The sequence below is a fragment of the Alligator sinensis genome, unplaced genomic scaffold (genome assembly GCF_000455745.1).
Source record: "Alligator sinensis unplaced genomic scaffold, ASM45574v1 scaffold872_3, whole genome shotgun sequence".
NCBI classification, from domain to species: domain Eukaryota; kingdom Metazoa; phylum Chordata; order Crocodylia; family Alligatoridae; genus Alligator; species Alligator sinensis.
In genome coordinates, this window is record NW_005842137.1 from 93178 (window position 1) to 113749 (window position 20572).

A 20572-nucleotide genomic window follows, 5' to 3' on the forward strand; every position below is an offset into this window, starting at 1 on the left:
CTCCTTGGGGGTTTTTTTCCTTCCGCCCACAAACGCAGAGCCCTTGATGTAATATCACCCTGTGGTTTGTGCAAGAGGAACACGCTCAGAACTGCATGCAGCTGGGCAGAGAGTGAAGTATTTCGTTGTCATGCTCAAGTCAGAGTACACTTTATCATCTTTGTAACTGTGTGCTTAAAACACTGGTAGGTTTAGTTGTACTTGAAAAAGGAGCAGGGAGAGGTGGTAAAATTCCACTTTTTCCTGCAGTACAGTTGGGCATTTGTTTCCTTGGGAGGAGATTAGATTTGAGTGACTGGGTGCTTGGATGACATGCTCCAGGTGCCTGCCAGTCAAATAAGTGAACCCTTCCCACCCTATTTTCTCTCAGGATTTCTGGTATCACATGCTTTAACAGTGCTACTGTCTTTGCTTACCATGCAAAAGAAATGCAACTGGTTAAAATTACTGAACTCCGTGGTTTGCTTTTCTGTTGGATCAGACAAAGGATTGCAATGTGGTGGCCTCTAAGCTCATGTTCCTCCTTGATGACTTGCTCTGGGTGCTGACAGACTCTCAGCTGAAAGCAATGATGAAGTATGCAGAGTCCCTGAGTGAAGCCATGGAGAAGTCTGCCCAGCAGAGGAAGAGCATGGCTCCAGAACCTCTCCAGGTAAGCAGTAATAAATGTGGGTGTCACAGAATAGGGAGAAAAAGCTGTGCGGACCCTCTGTGTGAAAATGCAGATTGCTCCTTGCTGAGAAATGGTAGGAAAGTGTAACCTGTGTTGCTTCCTGTGGATAGCAAATTGTGTGAATTTCTAAGAAGAGCCATCACTTCTGGAGGAGGGTGAAGGGGTGAGCGTTGAGTACACCTATAGGGATTTGGCTTGGTGGAAATGGGCAATAAGTGTACTCTGGAAATATTTTCCACTTGGTAATTTCAGTCCACCAGTTTCTGTTGCAGAATAAAGTTTTAGGGGCTCTAGTATTATAAAAATGATCATACAATGGGATGAGGATGAGTCAGGGTGCTCAGCAGAGAATATTACCATCCTGTTTCTCTCAGTATTCTAGTAAGAGGCTCACAAGGCTTGCAGATGTTCATATTGTTCCTTTGTTTTATACAGAATGTATTGGTACTTTAGAGAATTTAAACAGCTGCTTCTCCAGTCACTAACCTTGGAGCATCCTACCCTAACCCTTGCCATTTTTTTATTTTGTTTTTGTTCACAAAATGCTGTGCCAAGTTATGTACCAATAATTGCAGCAGAGAGCAAATGAAATTAAGGGGTACAAGGCAAGGGATGAAAGACATTTTCAGCAGAGACTTGCAACACGATGGAGAGCGTGAGGTGAGGAGACAGAATTGTCTCCAGGTGGCGGGAACTGCAGAGTCTTAATCTGATGCCTGGTTTGCTGGGTCTGCTGCCTCTGCTGATTTACAAGTTGGTGAACTATGACACCTAGCTGTGCATGGTCTTTGTTAAAATGGGATCTGAAGATTGGGCTGATAATCTCAAAATCTAATTCTCTCTGGTTTGGTTCTTCCCTTATGTCCTGTGACAAAACATTGGCCAAGGTCTCTTGTTTGGGAGCATTGGGTAAGCTTTTCCAGTATGGGGTGCAACATAGTAGGATGCTTCCATTGCATCATGATTTAATTCCTTTCTTTCCCTTGGTGACATTCTAGTCATAGCAGAGCCTTTTTCTCTGTGTGCTAGATTACACCACCTGCTCCTGCTGCCCAGCAGTCATGGTCCCAGCCATTTGGAGGTAGCCCAAATGCAAGCAGCATTGGCCAATACTTTGAGAAATATGACATGAAAGAGTCGTCCTACCACCTGCTCATCTCTCGCCTAGACCTGCACATCTGTGATGACAGCCACACCCGGGACTCAGGTACCCAACTGAAAGCAGCACTAAGGAGAACTTGGACGAGGAAGAGATTTGTGGGGGACCTATCTTTCAGGCACATACATGTAACACTGCACTTCTCTGCTTCATAGTAATACTTTGCAAGGCAGGGGTCAGTAGCTCAGCAGGCTGCCATAGAACAAAGGTCTATATATTGAGCCAAGTGTTTTGAGAGCTTTCCTGACTCTGTGGGGTAGTTTAATCTAGGGAGGGAGAGAAATCCCAGTGCTGGGGAATTGAATGCTGGCTTGGACAAAGGCACTGTCCAGGAATAGTTCAGTACTGCCCAGAGTGGATAAATTTGGTTTGGTCTCATAAGCTATCCTGTGCAGTACTGTAGCAAGGGTGGTGCCCCTGGTGCACTGCCATCGGGCACTTGCACATGGCGGGTGCCAAATTAAATGGAAGTAACTTGATTTTATGCTGGGTGCTCAGGACCACACACACAGAAAAGAGCTTGATATATCTGGGCAACTTTATATAAGGAAAATGCAATCACTTTCATTAGAATTTGGATCAGCTGCCAAAGTTTTCATTTTTTTAGGATATAAAGGCTGTGGGATCTTTGACCAAGACCTGACCCTTCCTCTTCTACAATTCCTCTACTGCTTTTAGTATAGCATGTCCTATTCCTAAACCAGGGCTCTGTGTACACTGGTGATCTGTGCAGCATTGCTCTGACTGCCCCTGGGCTGGGACTTGGACTACACAGTTGATGCCACTTTCTTTATTATGTCTTCTTGCAGACACCTCAAACCATAGAGTGCTGGGAGGCGCAATGCAGCTGACCTTCAGGAGGATGGCATTTGACTATTACCCCTTCCACTGGGCAGGTAAGCTCACAAAGGGGGAGAGTTCATGAAGAGAAGGGGCTGCTACAAGAATCCAGGGTGCAGTAGCAGGTAGTACAGTGAGGAAGGCTTCTCAAAGGCCTTGTGACTTGATTTCACCATTCTGCGGGTGAGTGGCATCCTTACCCTTGGGAGGAAAAGTAGCCAGGGGGTGAGGAAAGAAGGCCTGAAGTTACTGTGAGGTAAATCTTTGGGTTTCCTGACTTCCCCACTGCCTAAGATCTCTGCTTCTTGCATGTGCTAGGTCAGCTTGAAAGGCCTCAGCATATAGGGGAAAGTCTAGGAAGAATATAGATCAGCAGGCTGTTGTAAATCAGGAGCCTTCTGAGCTGAAAATGTTGCCCTTAAAAAGGAGAAACAATACATTTCTGGGCCTGTATCTGGGGCCCTAGCTGGCATGGGCAGGTCTGCTATGAGGAATCCTGAATTTGTTTAATAAGGCGTCAGCTATGCGTGTGCCAGAGTGCTGGTCCCAAGGGGAGGAAGTCATTTTCCAGATGCAGCTGTGAATGACAGGGATGCGGGGGGTCAAGTGTAGGTCCTCACTAACCTCCTCTGAAAGGCAGCATGTCTGCTTGTTGTGCAGGAGACACCTGCAAGCATTGGGTGAGGTACTGTGAGGCGATGGAGGCTCGGGGACAGTGGGCGAAGAAGCTTGTGAACGATTTTCAAAGCAAGATGGAGAAGCAGTGTGAAGAAATGGACCCCGTATCTGCAAAGATTCCACTGTCGCCCTTCAAAAAGAAACCAGGTAGCATTGCTTGATTAAACTTCTTGTGAAGCAGGTGAGGGTGGTTATTTCTACTCCATTGGATGGAGACACCCCCCTCTCTCTTCCCCCCCACCTCAGCTACTTATACAATGCAGTAATGAGTTGCCAGCAAAAAAAAAACCCCAAACTGTGGCACATAAACAATTGGAAATATAAAACCCACAAAATATTAAGACACATGGCATTAGGACAGACTATAGGAAATGGATAGATAGACTGTAGGAGTGATTTCCTTAGCTAGTTCAGTAAAACATTCCCAGTTTTATTGCTGGTATGCAGGTGAAATGCTGCATGTGCCTCAGATCCTAGGAGCTGTGCTGCAGAGTTCACATTCATCTTGCCACAACAGACATTGCTCTTTAACTGTGTTCTTTCTTCACAGGGCACTAATCCCTTATGACCTAGTCTGGCCCATTTATTTTTAATTTGGGTCTGTTATTCCTATTGGATAAACACATTTGGGCTTCCTGAAGGTCTCTCTCGGGTATGGTGTTTAACAGTTCTCATTCGTTGAGTAGGACGTGAGTGAAATTCACCTGAGACTGATTACAATGCTTTTCTCCCCGCAGACCTGTCCAGTCCTCACAAAAGTTCTCCAGAGAAAGGCCATCCTCAGGCCCGGGCTCCTCCCCTGAGCTTACCCCAGCTTCGGCGCCCTGCCTGGAACCGGCTTCGATCCAGCTGTGTGGTAGTCCGAGTGGATGACCTGGACATCCATCAGGTGGGGATTCAGACAGCAGGCAGGGAGGAGTGCTCATCTGTTGTTCAAACTGTCTTATTTTTGCAATGAAGTCCTTAGCCTGCTATGATGTTAAACAAGAAATCGTGAAAAACCTAGAGTAGGCAGAGCCAAGAAGGGTGCCAGAGCTTTTATTGGCAGGGACCCCGGTACACCTTTCAGACACTTTTCACTTTTTTTTTTAACCAAACCCAGGCACAAACAGAGTGCCAAATGGCTGAGTTTCTGCTGAAGCTAAACTTGCAAAGTCAAGTGCTCTTTCCACCTGGACTTTCCTCAGATACCAGCAAAGCTTGGAGCAGGTGATACTGCCTGTAGCTGAGATGCATGTAAGGACGGGAGAGGGTTTGATGATGGTCTTTCTTTCACGCCTTCTGACTTAAAAAGTAGACATTGCTTGAGGAGATGAGTCCCAAGGACCTTCAGAATTTCCCTCGTTAGCCTTGCAGAGCTACAAGAAAATGCAGAAGAGTGTTTTGTGTTGTATCCTCAGCAGAGTTGTGAGCTAGATTCTGAATGCCACAGTTGTTGGTAGTAATAGGAGGCATAAATATTCAAGGTCCCAGCTGGATTTTCAGAACTCAGATTGAAGTTGTGAGGGGTGGTACTAGTATTTGGAAGACAAGTTTCACTTGTAAACTGCTAACATTTGATCTGGGAATGAATCCAAGAGAATAAATATGGGAGCCTACACTGCTATGTGAATAGCCACTTATCAAACCAGAGTGTAGTGACTTGCCCTCTTTTTTTTTTTCAGGTTTCTACTGCTGGGCAGCGTAGTAAGAAGCCTTCCTCCTTGCTCTCCTGCAGCAGGAAATCCCTGAACCTTCCCAAAGAGGTCTCTGCGATCCACATTGAGTTCACAGAGTACTACTTCTCAGACAATCAGGAATTCCCAGGTGATTCATCAAGAGTAGCACCTCACTGGGTAAACTTCTTAGGGAATCAGTCCAGTTTTAATCCTTTTGATGTGTTCCTCCATGTCTCAGGTTTTGTTCAGTGTCCTGATGTTCCTCTTTATTTTGCTTACTGTTGGGATCCTTAGGTAAATAGACAGGAGGTGGCAGGGTTGAAATTGGGTGTGTAACAATAGCGTGGCTATGGGGTCATTGAAAAATGTTACCGCAGTGTCTGTCCAAGTTCGATGGTTCTGGTTGGGTCTCTTACATTGAACTAGGAGTCTAGTCTGGATTCTGTTCCTGACTCTGAACCTGACTCACTTTGTGAATTTGGGTGAGTCCCTTCACCCCCTGCTTCAGTTTATCCTGATGAGATGGGGTCCTGGGCATCTTAATTGGTTAATATTCTTAGAGTTCATTGGCTGTAAAGCAATCCTATCAGCGTGCAGTATTACAGTTCACATTTTGTATATGATCTTGTCTTCTTTCCCGTTTATGTTCAGTGCAAGATGAATATGGAGTTCTTTTTTTCAAAAGGCTTCAGCTAGCTTTTTTGGGGTTTGAGAAATGTCAAATTTACCATTACCCTGTCCTGTTGTCCTGCAGTTCCATGCCCCAACCTGTATGTGCAGCTGAATGGCCTGATGTTTACCCTGGATACAGTGAGCATGCTCTGGGTGAATTTCTTCTGCCTGGATCTTTATCGCAGCCTGGAGCAATTCAAAGCCATCTACAAGCTGGAGACCTCTGGCAAGCAGGATGAGCACGTTGATGTTCGACTAGATGGCTTTGGGCTGAAGGTACTGTTCATGGTTTTTACTGCCCTTGCTTGGAAATATGGAACCAGAGAGTGGTGGCAGCTCAGAATGAGGAGGAAGAACATTTCCCAACCCCTTGTTTCTAGGCTGGCTCCTTCAGGTGTTAATTCCTTTTTGTGATTTCTGGATAGTATAACGTGGCATAGAGTCTGGAATAGGCAAAACAGTTCATGTCTGTGAACCCAGGAAGAGAAGAAATTGATACTTCCAGGTTATAGTTGCATGTGGAACCATTGTCCTTTAAGTTTATCAGTTCAAAGCCAGCTAAACTTTGCTGCTGTCGGGTTACTGTCTGATGGCTGTGTGGCCTGTTCGAAGTGAATTGGTGGATTTTACACCAACTCCCAGCAGACAGATATCCATCCAGAGCACTGAAATCTGATTGCATTGGGAGCTGGCTAGCCCAGTTTTCGGTTGTCTCGCTGGGGATGCTTGAGTTGTAAATGCGAGGGCGAGTCCTTGCAGAGGGGCGCGAGGCCTGAGGATGGGTGTAGAATGGGATAAGCTTGTGCTGCTTCCTGAGATGTGGATTGAAAATGACCTCAGTCCCTGGCACTTGCCAGGCTGCACCTGGTCACCTTTTAAAAAAAAAAAAAAATAAACCCAGTTATTTCACTTGAAAGAAGGTGAGGTAATATTAATAGCCAGCTACCCCTGTCTTGAGCATGGTGGAAATGTGTAACTTGCCTAACTGCCTTCTCTATTTATTCCCCCTCACTGAAGCTAAACGTCCCGGTGGAGAAGAAAGTCACTGACCACCGGGACCGCCCGCAGACCCTCTCAGTCCGCATGTCCGAGATGACTGCCACCAACACACGCCATGCTCCACACTGCAGCTGCCTTGCCCTCCAGAACCTCTTCCGCAGATTTGCCAACTCTGAGTTCTTTCACTCTACCTACACCCACTTTCCAAAGTCTCGGGACAGCTTCAGCATCCTCCACACCCTCTTCTTAAGGCATGCATACCAGGTGGATGCCAGAGCCGAAAATCACACGGGTTTTCCCCTGGTGACACAGAGGACCACTGCTTCTGACGACCTGTGGTCTATTAATTTCACCCAGATTTCCTTGGACTTTGAGGGGGCTGAGAGTTCAAAGGGCAGAGCTGTGAACTTCATTGATCCTTTCCCCCTCTCAGTTTGGGTTTGCTGTCCCAAGAAATGGCAGCAGGCTCAAGCCTGGAAGCAACAGGCCTCTGCTGCTTTGGAGGTGAAAATCAAGCCTTCTGCAAGCTTTAGTAATCATGCCAAACACCAGGACCTTACCGTAGAGTCTGGGATCCGCCAAAGATCAAAGACTGAGCAAGACCTGAGAAGCATCCACAAGATCCCAGAGGCAATGAATGTCTTGAGAGAAAGTGACTGTGAAATTAATGACAGAGGGGGTGATAAAGAGCTAGAAGCCTCTGCTGATATTCACATGCTTATGTACTCAGCTGCTCATGTGAAAGTTCGGCTGAATCACTACCAATACTTGGTGCTGCTCAGGATGAGGGAAGTTATGCAGACACTGCAGGAGCAGTTGGCCCAAGATACACAGGAGGTGATTGGCTCCCCCATAGAACCCCTGACTGCTTGCTTGGGTCTCCTGTTCAACAGTGCAGAAGTGGCCCTGCTCATGAATCCCATCCCAGGCTCTGGCTCAGATCCTAGGTCTGTGGACTCCGATACAACGAGCCTGATGATGGGGTCTGAGCTGTCTCCTTCAGACAGCAAGGAGGGGCTGGCTGCTGAAGAGAAGGAGTTGAAATCAGATGCTAGCTCAGAGAAGGAAATGGGCAGCCCCTCAAAAGTCCTGGAGGATAGTGAGAATGAAAACACAGACGTGAGCGTTACCAGTGAGCTGCTGGAGAAACTGCCAAAATCTTTGACTGATGAAACTCTGGAAGCAACCGATATGGCAGATCCACAGAGCAGGAGCGTGGAGGAGAAAGGACCAATAGAAGAAGCACATGAAGCTGTAGAAGCCCTGGATGCAGAGAGAGTGACTGAGCATAGCAGTCAGACCTCTCTTGCCCTTCCTTCCAGCTCATCTGAGGTTCAGGCAATGGGAAATGGAAGTATCATGCTCAATGGAGAAGTAGAACTAATGCCATTAAAGAGCTTGGAGGTGGAATTCTCGAGTGCACTTCATATGACAAAAGATGCCACTAAAGAAGCTCTGCATGCGACCATGGACCTCACCAAAGAAGCTATGTCGATGACTAAAGATGCTTTCAGCCTGAGTCGGGAAAGGATGGCTTCCACCATGCAGAAAATGCTCTCTCTACCGCCAACCAAGTGAGTGAGTCATCTCTCTGTCCCTGTGAAATGGCAGTAGCACATTGTGGGGACAGTGAGGCATTGTAAGGCTGACACACGCATGTCTGCAATTGCTCCTTTCTCCTCCATTCTGACTTTGAATCAGTCTGTGACTTCTGACACCTTACACTGAATGCTCTTTAAAATCATAGACTGCTTACCCTGAGGGAAGGGGGCCAAGGTATAGACTTTCTCTGTGTTGCTACTGGCTTGGATTAGAGATCCCACATGTCCCACGGTCTGTGGCACCTGTTGCTACTAAAACGTTGCCACATGGTGGGTAGAGGGCAACTTGCAGCTTGTCATGCAGTAGCATGAGGGAAATGTGTCCAGGCATCCATGGTCAAAATCGATGCTCTTGTAAGTGTCATGAGATTGTCAGCCAAGGAGAAGGCAGGATCCAGGTGGTTAGGGTCTCTGCAGAAACCTGCATGACATAAATTGTGCGGTGTTTTCAGAAATGCATCTTTCTTTCCAAGGAGCCTCGGGTCAGTCCCTTCTCTGTTCTAGATAGGTCCTTGTGCCATGCACATCGCTATAATATCTGAATGTCTTCTAGAAGGCATTAAGTGATGAGACTGATACCTGACATGGTTAGATCTCTCAGCCATCCCCTTCTACAAGCATAAGCTCACTTCGATTTTCTCCTCTCTCTTCTAATGCTGTTCTCCCTGTGCCATGTAAGAGTGGAGTGCAGGGTGGCAGTAAGAATGTCCAGTGGGGAATGTGATGGTGAAAGGGAGAGAGGACTCTTTCATTTCTCGTTTGTCCAAATTTGGCCCAGGCCAACAGGGACCCAGACATTATGACCGACTGACAACTGTTTAATTGCAGTAGGGATGTTGCTGGCTATTTCCCAGTGTACAGGAGTCTCTAGGTGATTTTCTGGCAATTACTTTTCAAAAGGCAAAACGGAACTGGTGGAGCTGAGCAGCTGGAATAGTTCAGGGAATTGGTAATGGGACACTGGAGCCCTTCATCTCTGGGTTGCTAGTTCAGTCCTTGTCCAGGTTAGTTACTGTTGTTATCTGACGGCTCTTGAGCGGCCTTTGTAAACTGAGTGGGTGGGTCTGAGCTCTGCTCCCAGAAATATGTGAAACAGGCTGTCTGTGATTGTTGTAGATTCTCTTCCGCTTAAGGAACAGATAAGATAAACAGCTGTTGGTCCTGCTTTGGGGCAGGTCATTGGACGAGGCAATATATTGAGGTCCCTTCCAGCCATCATATATTTATGATTCTAAGACAAACATTGCACAGAGCATACCAGGTTTAAAAGTAATGGGCCCCATATTAGGGGATAAAGCAGAAAGGTGAGAGCTTATCCCATGCGCCTGCTGTTTAAGTATCTATTTCAGCTCATACACTTACTAGAATAAAGATTTTAACCACATGACGTAAAGGTAACTAAACTCCCATAGCAGATGCTTGCTTAGTTATGTCAGGGGCTACCTGCACTTTGTAGGACCTTTAGCCTAGTCACCTCCTTTAAGTGAAGTTTAGCAAAGCTCTTTTTGTAGTTACACTGAATCATATAAATTGTGCCTGTGTTGCACTTTTTACATTTCCTCTTTTTAAGTAGGCCAAGTGATTACTGGTAAGAATGATTTGTATGCCCAGTGTGGTGGCCTTTTCGACATACTTCTCCTTTTGCATAGGGCATGTGAATGAGCTCATTTTCAATGATGATGTGTTGGAAAGAAGTTAGCTATAAAAAGGATTGTGTCAAGTCACATGCCAGATTCACTCCATGTGAATTACTGTAGCATCATGACAGACCAAGAATTAGTCATGTGGGCTTTCTTGCTGCTTGGCTATGGTTTGGTATGGTGCTAATCAGTAGGTAATTCAAGCTTCACTGGATCAATCCTCCAAACTTTTACTCGTAAATAAATCAATAGTCAACCAGCAGAACTGAGACTCTTGCTCTGTCATTGACTGCTGTCCTGGGCTGTGGATGAATAAAGTTTCAATCTCTCTGCTTTCCCCAGCAATCAGAGCTGGGCTCAGAGCACTATTTTGTTGAACAACAAATGTGTCCCTAGGGGTGAGTTCAGTGCTCTGAAGCTGAGCTGTTGGCATCTTCGGGTTTTTGGTAGGGATCCTGTGCCTAAAGCTGAAGAGGGGCCAGCAACTCCCGGGGGAAGCAGCAGCCGGATGCGTTTCTTCTCCATGAAGAGGACAGCATCCCAGCATTCTTTTGATGCCGCCTCCGTAGATGGGAGTGGCCCCGAGGACCGGATCTCTGTGGACAGTGACGGCAGTGATGGGGGCTTTGTGATGCTCGCAGACTCTGGTAAGTAGAATTGCACATACTTTTTCCTCTCTTTCATTATTTCACACAGCTAAATTCATCTCCAGTGTGGCCAGTGAAGCATGGTGTGCCAAGGGTCCCTTTTGTGCCTGTCCAGAATAGGATTTATCAGTTACTCATTCCCAAAGTCCCAAGCAATTCACCCAATACAGATCTCTGTGATACTTTTCTCTGAGATGTCTTCCCTATGAAATCAGGTGTAGGGAAGTATCGTGTGATGAATTGGCCCAATATGTGTTTGATATCAGTCACGGGTGCCTTTGAAATATGGAGGTAGAGCCAGAGAAGGATTGAAACATGAACTGGCACTTCAGAGACTTGAGTCCTATCCCCAGATCTGCCACAGTCTCATTGCTGGTCTGGTCACTTCACTTGTTTTCTCATCTGGGTGGGAGGATGTTCATAAAGTGCTTGGAGAACCTGCTATGGAAGGTGTGACAGAAGGGCAGAATGGGGCTGAGCCTTGCAACGAACGTGTCGCTTCAATTCTAGCTTGTTTAATCTATGTGGTCCAAGCTACTCGTGATGGGTTTCAGGAGGTTGGCAAGAGCCTTTGGGCCATGATATTGAGGCAGATGCTGAAATCGGGACCGTCTGTGACGGATACATAACATCTCTTTCAGAACCCAGCCTGGATCATTTTCCCACAGGACACCTTCCTCGTGGCCTTAACGATGCAGGCAGCAGAGGAAGCCCAGTGGCAGAGGATGAGGGTGGAGGGTCACCTGACATAAACAGCTCATCTTTTCAGAGCGGAGAAGACCCCAGTCTTCAGCTGGTCAGATTTTTATTCTCTCTCCTTGTAATCTGTTTCCAAAGGAATTTTGCAAAGCGAGGCCAGTCTATGCCAAGTGGTCCCTTGCTGTGCCGTTTCAGGTGTCTGTTCTGGTGCTAAAAATGAATGAGGTGAACTGCGGGATAGAAGTGAGAGGAGATGATATGTCGCTTGCTGTACAAGCTACGGAGGTTATTCCAGAGCAGCTGGGAAATATTGGAATGTGGCAGTATCTTCATAGCTACATGGGTAAGACACTCACCTTTTTTGGATCGGTTGGCTTTGAAAGACCCAAAGCCAAATCTATGGAGTTTTAACTGCCGTTTGCACTCTTCACGTATAGCAGCAATGGACACACAGTGGACTGCACTATATGAATATGGATAAGTCTGTACTTCACTTAACTGGATGACACAATATTGGCCCCAATATTTTGCCTGTTGTTTGCATTGTAACGAACTTCAGTACTTTGTGTGTAAGCCACCTAAGTGCATAGGAAATCTGCAGCCTCACTGTCTGTTCTGTGACATATAGTTAAATAGAGTATTGTACAATTGATGGGTGCAACGGTGACAAGCAGCCATGACTTGAAAGACTTCTAAAACAGCCCCAAACTTGACTATATCTTGAACATTTCAAGGCTGCTTTCTGCAGGTATAGAGTGCTCTGAGTACATAGGTTACAATCCTTAAGGAGGTGCAAAAAACTTAGTTGCTGCCATACATGAGGATTGCTGACACTGAAATACAAATTCTGTTGAGACCCTTTATATCAATGGTTCATAACCAGTGAACTCAAGTCGTTTCATTGACTTTTTGATATTTTCATACCAACTCCCTGTGGACAGGTGCCACATGACAGATTGATTCACTGCCGCCCATTAGGTTTGTTGTTTGCAAACAGAATCAAACAGTATTCTGTGTATATACATGATGATTTCAAAGGTTCAGTTTCACAAAGCTGATACCCAGTTTTGTGTTAGTTCTCAGATGGAGGAGAGAAATTAAGTGTGCATAGTTGGAAACTAAAAAAAAAAATGTACTGGATGAATATAAAAAGCTAGAATCAACAGTAAAAGGCCATATTAGTTTTTTTTAAAATAGTTTAGAGGGGAAATGAAAGCCACTATAATAAAATAAAAAAGACCCATATAGAACAAATGGAAGGAAGGGGAAGTTGGTACTAACAAAATATAAATCAAGACAGAAATTGTAGAAAACCCAGCAAGGAAAGCAATAAAAAAAAAATCTACAGCCAGAGAAGTAGTTGTTCAAGTATATTGGGAACAAAAGGAATCTTAAGAAAGATGTTTACCCAATACTAGATGCAAATGGTAGAGCTGACATGAATAAAAGAGCTGGCAGAAGTATTCCATAAACTAGTCTGTATTTGGGGGAAAAATCCTGATGATGTAGCTGTATCCTACGATGATGCCCACTGTGCATTTCAGCAGTTACTCGGGTGAATGTTAAAACTAGAGGCTTTTTAAAGTGAGCATGTTCGGATAACTTGCATTCTGGAGTTGTCTCCCACCCTGAAGCTTTGGAACGCTAGAGAAGTTCCAAAAGTATAAAATAAAATTCCTGCTCTGTAAGTATTTAAGAATGGTAGGCAGGAGGATATAGGTCATTATAGGCTTGTCAGCCTGATGATGATTCCAGGCAAAATAATGGAGCACCAGGACAAGGCATGATCAAGAAAGAAGCTAATAAATTGGAAGAGGTCTAGAAAATCGCGAAAACAATTAAAGGACTGGGAAATGTCTTACTCTGAGACTCGTGAAACTCCATTTGTGCCATGTTTGCAGTCTAGTAGCATCTATGTGGGGGATAGGAAGTTGCTAATAGAGGGGTCCTTAATCTATCATCCCAAGGTATAAATAAAGGTATAATCCAGTGGCTGCACATTGCAGCTAGGTAAATTCAGACTAGAAAGAGGGTGCATATTTCTTAGTGCAGGTAAGTGACTACTGGAAAAAATTACCAAGAGCTGTGGGCATTTCTTCATCACTGACAATTTTTAAATTGAGACTGGCTGCTTTTCTTAGAGATCCTGTGATTGAAGACTAATTCAGGGAAATCTTATGGCCTGTCATACCGGGACTCAGACTAGATGATCAAGTCTTTTCTGATTTATAATCTGTGAATTTAATACTAATTGAATGTGTAGTGACTATTTCTCCAAAGAAGCCAAGAAGTGTATGAGCTCTAGAGACTAAACTTCCCCTACATACTTAAAGTTGTGTGGTCCGTCTAGGTCAGAGTGACCTAGACTATCATTTCTCCGGACCAGGGGCTGTCTTTTATCTGTGCAATGTCTATTGCAGTAAGGGCATGATTTTTTATTTGGGTTCCTCCATGTTAGTATAATTTTTAATAGATTAAAGTGACGTAAAAAAGCTTGCACTGTACCTGCTGTAGATAAAAGAGGAGTATCAAGACTTTAGCACTCTTAATTTGGGATGTTTCACCCGTTTTTAAACAAACTCAAATTTAAATCTTCCAAAGACGAGTGAGTAGTACTGTTGCGCTGATACATTTTCATAGTGATAAACTTTTTAGCCACTAGGAGGCAAAACAAAATGATGAGACTTCACAGTGTACAGTTGATAATGCAGAACCCTGTTTGTGTACAAAAGGTTTCTTAGAAGAGTAATGTCAAAGACTTTTTCATTCTCGATACAATGTGGGATTAGATTTTTCCTTGGTACAACGTAAAGTTCTAGTTCTTGTCAAATAAACCAGATAAATCTAGACATCTGACTGGAAGTGAAACAACTGAAGGGGAGAGAAGAACTTGAGGGCTCGTGATGTGGAGTTTTGTCCACAGAAATTTGAACTCGTGCTCCTTTTATGTAGATGGCAGCGCGGAACAGTAGCCATGATTTTGGATCATCAGTGGTGTCATAGACTGGATTTTACCCAGTGTTCAAACAAAGAAAGGCTTCACAGCGTGTATGTATTTCTTATAGCTTTTTGCTAATGCCATCTTCCACACTAATGATATTTTTTTCATGCCCTTAGGAGAACTAAGCGTAGAGAAACCCTCAGCTACAGAAACTAGTCAGACTCAGCCAGAAGTGTGCATGCGTCTTGAAATGGGACCCAGTGCCGTTGTGCATTCGACCCTCGCTGTTCAGAACGGGTTCCTTCAAATGCTGATCCACAACTACCAGGCAGAGCTCTTGATGTCTTTCCTTACCAACCTCGGCCCTTTCCTTGAGGATGAAGTGATACCGGAGGTGATCCCCATGAAAATAGAGATTGTGAACACCAAGATCACGCTGAAGGTGTGTGTGTGTTTGGAGAGAGGGGTGTGTCACGAGCTGAGTTGTGTGCAAGGTGGTACCTGTGAAAGGGTTCATGTAGCAGTCCAGAAAGATGCCATTTCCGGGTCAACTATGCTAATCATTTTACTCTGCCCTCTAGGAGCTACTTAGTGATGTACAGGTGGGTCCTTGGGATCGTAGTCTAGTTAGTGCTTGGACCGTGAGAATTCTGAGGCCTGGGGGAAAAAAAGAGCTGGGTGGAAATCTTAGTTGCTCAGAAATGGAGGCAGAAAGGTGTCTGACAATGCACCTGTAACCAGGAGCATGTCTTGGGCCTGCTGTATTGATACATTCTGATGGGAGTTTGAGTCTGGGACTTGCAAAACTGTTACTGCAAGATGTGACCTGAAGTAAGGGGGGGTTGTGATGAGACTGATTGATTATGGGGCATCTTTAATGATGTGACTCTGTTTCACCCAAGCAGAGGGCTCTCTTTATACGCAACTAAAGTGCAGGTACAGCCCACCTGTAAAACCATTGTTTTCTGTGTAAGAGCCAACCCCAGATAGATCTGGGAATGCTGACAGCAGTAATGTTCTTTGCTGTGTTGCCCAGTTCCAGAGTCGCATGCAGCAGCTGATATTTTGTTGGGTCTTCTTGCAGGATGACAGCCCTCCAATATACCCTACCTCCCCTGGTCCTATCCCCATCACCTTGGCTGTGGATCACGTTGTTGTGACGCGCAAAGATGACGGGGTGTTCTGCGTAACAGGTCAGTAAAGTAGGGCAGTCCTGGTCCCTTTTGCCCCAGCAGCTGTTACTGAGGAATAGAGTGCCCAGCAGTGACTCCTACTGGAAGATGCTGGACTGGATACACAACTGCTGGGAAAGGTGAGATCTGGGGTATCTGATCTATCCCAGATATTCTTGCCAGACCAGGCTAAAACTGTTTCCTATATAAACACTTCGGTTCTCTTGCCAGTGCTCCAAGTTGCGACTCCCGTCCAGTCTTGCTGGAGATGATAAATTTGGCACTCCAAGTAGCATTGATAATGGTTACAATGAGTGACTGGCAGTCTAAACTCACTGCCACTGGTTCATGCATACTGGACAAGTTGTCAGTTCCCCTTTTTAAAAGGGATGATCCTTTCATCTGCAGAGCACTTCTCATAAAAGAGAATCCAAGTGGTCTATGGTAGCAGTGCACACATTTATATATTATCCCTGTATTGCTTCCTAGCTGTTGAGGGTGAAGGACCATATTTGCGGAAAAGGCCTGAGCCAGACCTTCAGGAGCACAAGGTCTCAGCACTGAGAGTCCCAGCAGCTCCTGCAGGAGCAGTGCATGAAGTGCAGGTAAGCCATTTCTGCATGGTCCTTTGCAGACTGATAGAAATCTGGCTGCAGACTGGGAAACACTGGTCCTCTTACCTGGAGGGTTTACAGATGGGTAACAATAGTGCCCTCTTGTGAGCAGGCTGGGTTCAGGACCCTTGCCTCCTTCCACACCCATCCCCTTAGCATAATCAGTTCCTCCTTTTCAGTATCCGAAACATTTGTTTTCTTCTGAGGAGAAATTATCTTCTATCTTCCCACGTCTGTCCAGTCCCTGCTCTGGAAGGTCTTTTTTCATATGGGGGTGCTATAGAAAAAAGGCCTTAGGCCTCAATCAGAGAACTCGTTCTTTGGTAACCTAAGTTCTGAATGAAACAAGGGCCTCAAGGGAAGACCCACTGCTGAAGATGCTGTGGATACTGTAAACCTTGCTACAGGCTGTGAAGCTGCTCTGATGGCTGTGTACACAGCAAGAATAACAACCAGTTTCAGTCCCGGAGATGAGACCAGGGGGGAGGCCCCTTCTGCCCTTTCTCATAGACCTTACCAGTAGTAGGGCTTTTAGGTGGGCAGGGAAGGTGCACATTGTCAGGGTGCAGCATAGGGCCCATTGTTTGTCCTTCTGTTCTCCCCACCTTTTCTTGCCTCTGTATTCATCGTCAGCTGAAGCCAGAGTCACTCTGCAGGAAGAACCTCTCTTACACAGGTCTTGTTCACATTTGGGGGAGGCTGAGGGCCGGCCATTAGGCCATCTGTGTGGCGGCTCTGTATGCTGACTGTAATAATGGGTCTGAAAGGCATTCCAGCAAACAGGCTGAAATGCATCTGTCAGCAAGTATTCAAGCCTGGAAACTCAGTAGAATGAGGATGTCAGTCAGTGGCTTTTGTTTGCTCTGTGACATGTACCTTTAGTTCCTTCCAGAGCTGCTGGTTTTGCATTCCTCTCTGATCATAATGGAAAGAAATGACCTCATTCTGCTCTCATTTTTCACATTTTGGAAGAAGCTTGGGTCTTATTTTTGTTCCTTTCCCTGTCTCTTGCAGCTGAAGGAAGTGCCGGAGTTGCAGAAGGAGCTGGAGGGCATGAAAATGGCCCTAGAAGCCGCCAGCAAGGACAAAGAACGCCTTCTGCAGGAAATCCGCAAACACGACCCCCTCTTCCAGCTCTGACAGCAGAGGCCTGCCCTGCCCACCACTGCTCAGGAGGAGCAGGGATCACCACCAGCACTGAGGTGGCTAGTTTGTGACATGGCTGCTAAACAGGTCAACCTCTGTACAGAGGAATCACTTGGGGGAATGGGAACCCAAATGCTGCTGTAAGAGGAACTCCGAAGTGTGTGATGAGAGGAAAGCAGGCCCGGCTTGGGGAAGGGGGATGAGCAAGGGGAGCTCCCTGGTTCTGGTCTGGCAGCCACGTTCCTCTGTCCTGGCAGTGTGGTGCTACCCTCTATCACTGACCCAGTGCAGAGCTCAGTCAAGGAGCCCAAAATGCCAGAACAGTAGTCAGGAGCCAGGGTCTCCTTGTCTTGTCAGTTGACAACAGAGATGACTGCCTACTTTCACCCGCTGACTGTCTGTTTCCTCTCTCGTGTTTGCTCCTCATGCTGGGTGGTGCCGCTTGGTTCTTCATCTAGCACTGTCCTGTGTGTTTTTGTCCAGATGCACTCACCAAAGAGCACAGGTGAAAGCAATAAGGTCAATTTGTCAAGGCCAGGCCTAGTCAGACATTTCAGTGGATGTTGCACAGAGTTCTTTGGTGAGAGCATGATGTAGCCGAAGACTGGAATGAAACTGTAGGGCTTGCTGTGTGTGGGAGATAGAGAAATCTCTCCTCTAGGGAGAGGAAATGTGGCCTGGAGCTTCCCCTGAGCAACCCAGGGAGCCATGGTAGAAAGGATTCCCTCTAGTTCCCTTTTCCACTAAACATTTGCTGCCTTGGGATTGAACCAGTGTATATGCTAGTTTAAAAACCATCTACCCTTTCTGAAGCCCACTTCCCACACAGTATCCAGACACCCTAGCTATTGCCTGTACCCCAGTGCAAGACTGCCATGTTCCCTCACTTGTTAGGTAACACATGCTGGGCAAGTTCAGCTTTATCTCCTGTGCTGAAGCCTGTGGGAATCCAGCATCTCCTCTCAAAGAATGATTTAATCTTTGAAGCAAGGAATCAGGGTGAAGGGAGTGTTTTGTAGGTCATGGTTGAGGAAAGGAGGCTAGCTTATGAACTGCACTTATCTATCAGAGGTGCACAGACTGCAGCAACAGAAGCCTAGAGAGCAACAGTAACTTCTTAGCTTTCCAACCTGAAGCATGAGCTGAACCGACAGTTGAATGTTCAGCCAGGCCGCTTATGTGTTTCATCAGGACACTGAGCACTGGGACCTTTTCTGAGAGGGTTCTGGTTGCCTCTTCACTGTGCTATCCCTGTGATGGGATCAAGGCAGCAACTGTGGTGTTCACTCTGGTAAAATGCCAGCTAAATGCTACCCCTTCTCCAACATACTGTCCTGAAGCAGTTGAAGTCTTTGAAGTTAGTCTGTGCCTGTTTTCATGTCAAAAGACAGCTTCCCCAGGTATGAAGCCTGGTAAAATGTGAAGTAGGCATCGGTAGAAAACTACTGGAGAAAATGCTCTTTGTGATATCCCAAGCATAAATTGTTCTCCCGAGGGCTAAATGGTATGGTTTCTTCTCTCCTAGCCAAGCTAATGCATAGTCTAGGCATCCAGTGAAGAAGCCACTGTGTGTGTGACTGCCTACTCTAGGGGGCATGATGGAATCCTGCAGCAGAAGAGGTGGAGAGGGGGCATGAGGGAAAGTGGCCCCCAACCGTAGATGCTGTTGTATGGTGGGACTAAGTTGTATAGTTTAGCATGAAACGTGGTACAGGTTTGTCAGTTCTGTGCTGCTGAGGACTGTCCACCCACAGCACCTTCTTGCATGTGGATGTTTTCTTGGATTTTAATGCATTTCAAACACTTTTCTGAGTTTGGATTTTCCAGCCATATTTTATAGGTGTATTCATGCACCAGTTTTAATGCACACAACACTTTATAATGCATGTTAAACAAGTAGAAGAGTGCACCTAATTGGCTTGGGGAAAACTTAACTACAAAGATAACTGACTGCATAGGTGATGGTGACCTTCCTTTCTTAACTGTGGGAAGGCCAGGTCATATGAGAATGGAAGCTTTGTCTAACCATATTCTAGTTCTCCACTTCATGATCCCCAACACTTTTTCACCCTGAAAAGCAGATTAGCATTCTGGTGGCATTTTGTCTGTCATAAAGGTTCTGTTGTGTTTTTAACCCCACTAAAATTAAGCTAGATAAACTCTTATAAGGTCAGGATTACACTCGGTCCAAGTAATGAGTTGTGACTCCTACTCAGAAGCCATGATGGCTTGATAGCTGGGGACTGAACAAAAGGAAGAAGGCGATTTGTGCTGTTGCTTTTCCCCATTAGTCTTGCATATAGATCTCTTTGTCCAGCGGTGGAGATATGTACTTCTCTTTCCTGGGGACTGTAGTGTGGCTTTAGCTGCAGGGAAGAAAACTGCATGCTTTAATGTGCTGGTTTAATGGTAGAGACTGGGGGAGGGTGTGTTGAACAAAGGCTCACAAAGAGCCTTGTAGCTCTTAGCAAAATGCTCTGTGCATGAGAAAAGGGAGGAAGACAGCCAGATTAGAACCCAGTGAAAATGGCTAGCATTCTTATCTCTGTTAGTCTGAAGGTAGGGTTGACCAGTGTCATAGTTGGTCCTTGCCTGCTACACTGGAATAGACAGCCTCAGGACAAAGAGAGCGGAGCTCTGCTGCTCCACTTATCTTTGCCATCTGCCTGCCAAGATGGGACTGACTAGTGCCTGAATGCAGCAAGAGCTTGACTTTCACTACATGAATAGGTAATGTGTTGGGAATGATTTTCCTTTGGCAATGACTGGGCAGCTGAAGCCTAAAAGGTTCTGCAGTGGTGAGGTAATAAGGTCACTTTTGACATCCCATCTGACTACTGCACTGTTGGTTGGATGCTGTACCTGAGAGTCATTCACTGCGCTACCTTGGATGCGGGGCAGAACCTATGAAAATGGATACTTCCTCTGGAGAATTGTGCCTCATCCCATCCCCTCAGTGCAGGCCCTGACAGGTTCTTTGTGCATTACTGCCCATGTTAAAAACTCCAGCAGCCCTTCCCTCCTATAGGAAGGGGAATCTGTGATTAGGAGGACAATGCACTTTAAACTTCTAGCACCAGTGTGGGGGACAGACCAGCTGGGTACTTCCTGCACCACTATTGCCTCATGTGCATAGCATAATGTTTCAAAAATAAAGGCAGGGATTTAGAAATGCGTGTTACCTCCTGTGGTAAGGATAGGGCTGGCACCAAACCCACACGTTCTTACTGTAGAACAGGAGGTAACCATGAACCTGCGTTAAAACAACCTGCTGTGAAACCTATGTACAAACAGCTCATTGTAAGTATAAAACTTGTATGTGAACTGTGTCAAGTCTGAGCTTTTTAATTCCTCTGTAACATTGCTGCTCAGTTCTATGTAACCAGAAGCTAGTGTTCTTTATTCAAGTATCTGTGATATTGAACTCATGCAT

General features: G+C 45.7%; 1 protein-coding gene across 1 annotated transcript in view; it reads left to right on the plus strand.

Annotated features, from left to right (window-relative positions):
• Positions 1–20123, plus strand: part of UHRF1BP1 (UHRF1 binding protein 1) — a 45920-nt gene extending 25797 nt beyond the window's left edge. The window contains exons 7-21 of the mRNA XM_006025287.3: positions 482–652; positions 1703–1880; positions 2642–2728; positions 3333–3497; positions 4088–4239; positions 5015–5156; positions 5763–5956; positions 6698–8253; positions 10371–10567; positions 11209–11363; positions 11462–11609; positions 14384–14649; positions 15292–15400; positions 15869–15984; positions 17008–20123. Of these exons, the coding sequence (XP_006025349.1) occupies positions 482–652; positions 1703–1880; positions 2642–2728; positions 3333–3497; positions 4088–4239; positions 5015–5156; positions 5763–5956; positions 6698–8253; positions 10371–10567; positions 11209–11363; positions 11462–11609; positions 14384–14649; positions 15292–15400; positions 15869–15984; positions 17008–17133 (3762 nt within the window). The 3' untranslated portion in view covers positions 17134–20123. The remainder of the gene's footprint in view (positions 1–481; positions 653–1702; positions 1881–2641; positions 2729–3332; positions 3498–4087; positions 4240–5014; positions 5157–5762; positions 5957–6697; positions 8254–10370; positions 10568–11208; positions 11364–11461; positions 11610–14383; positions 14650–15291; positions 15401–15868; positions 15985–17007) is intronic.
• Positions 20124–20572: the final 449 nt, after the last annotated feature.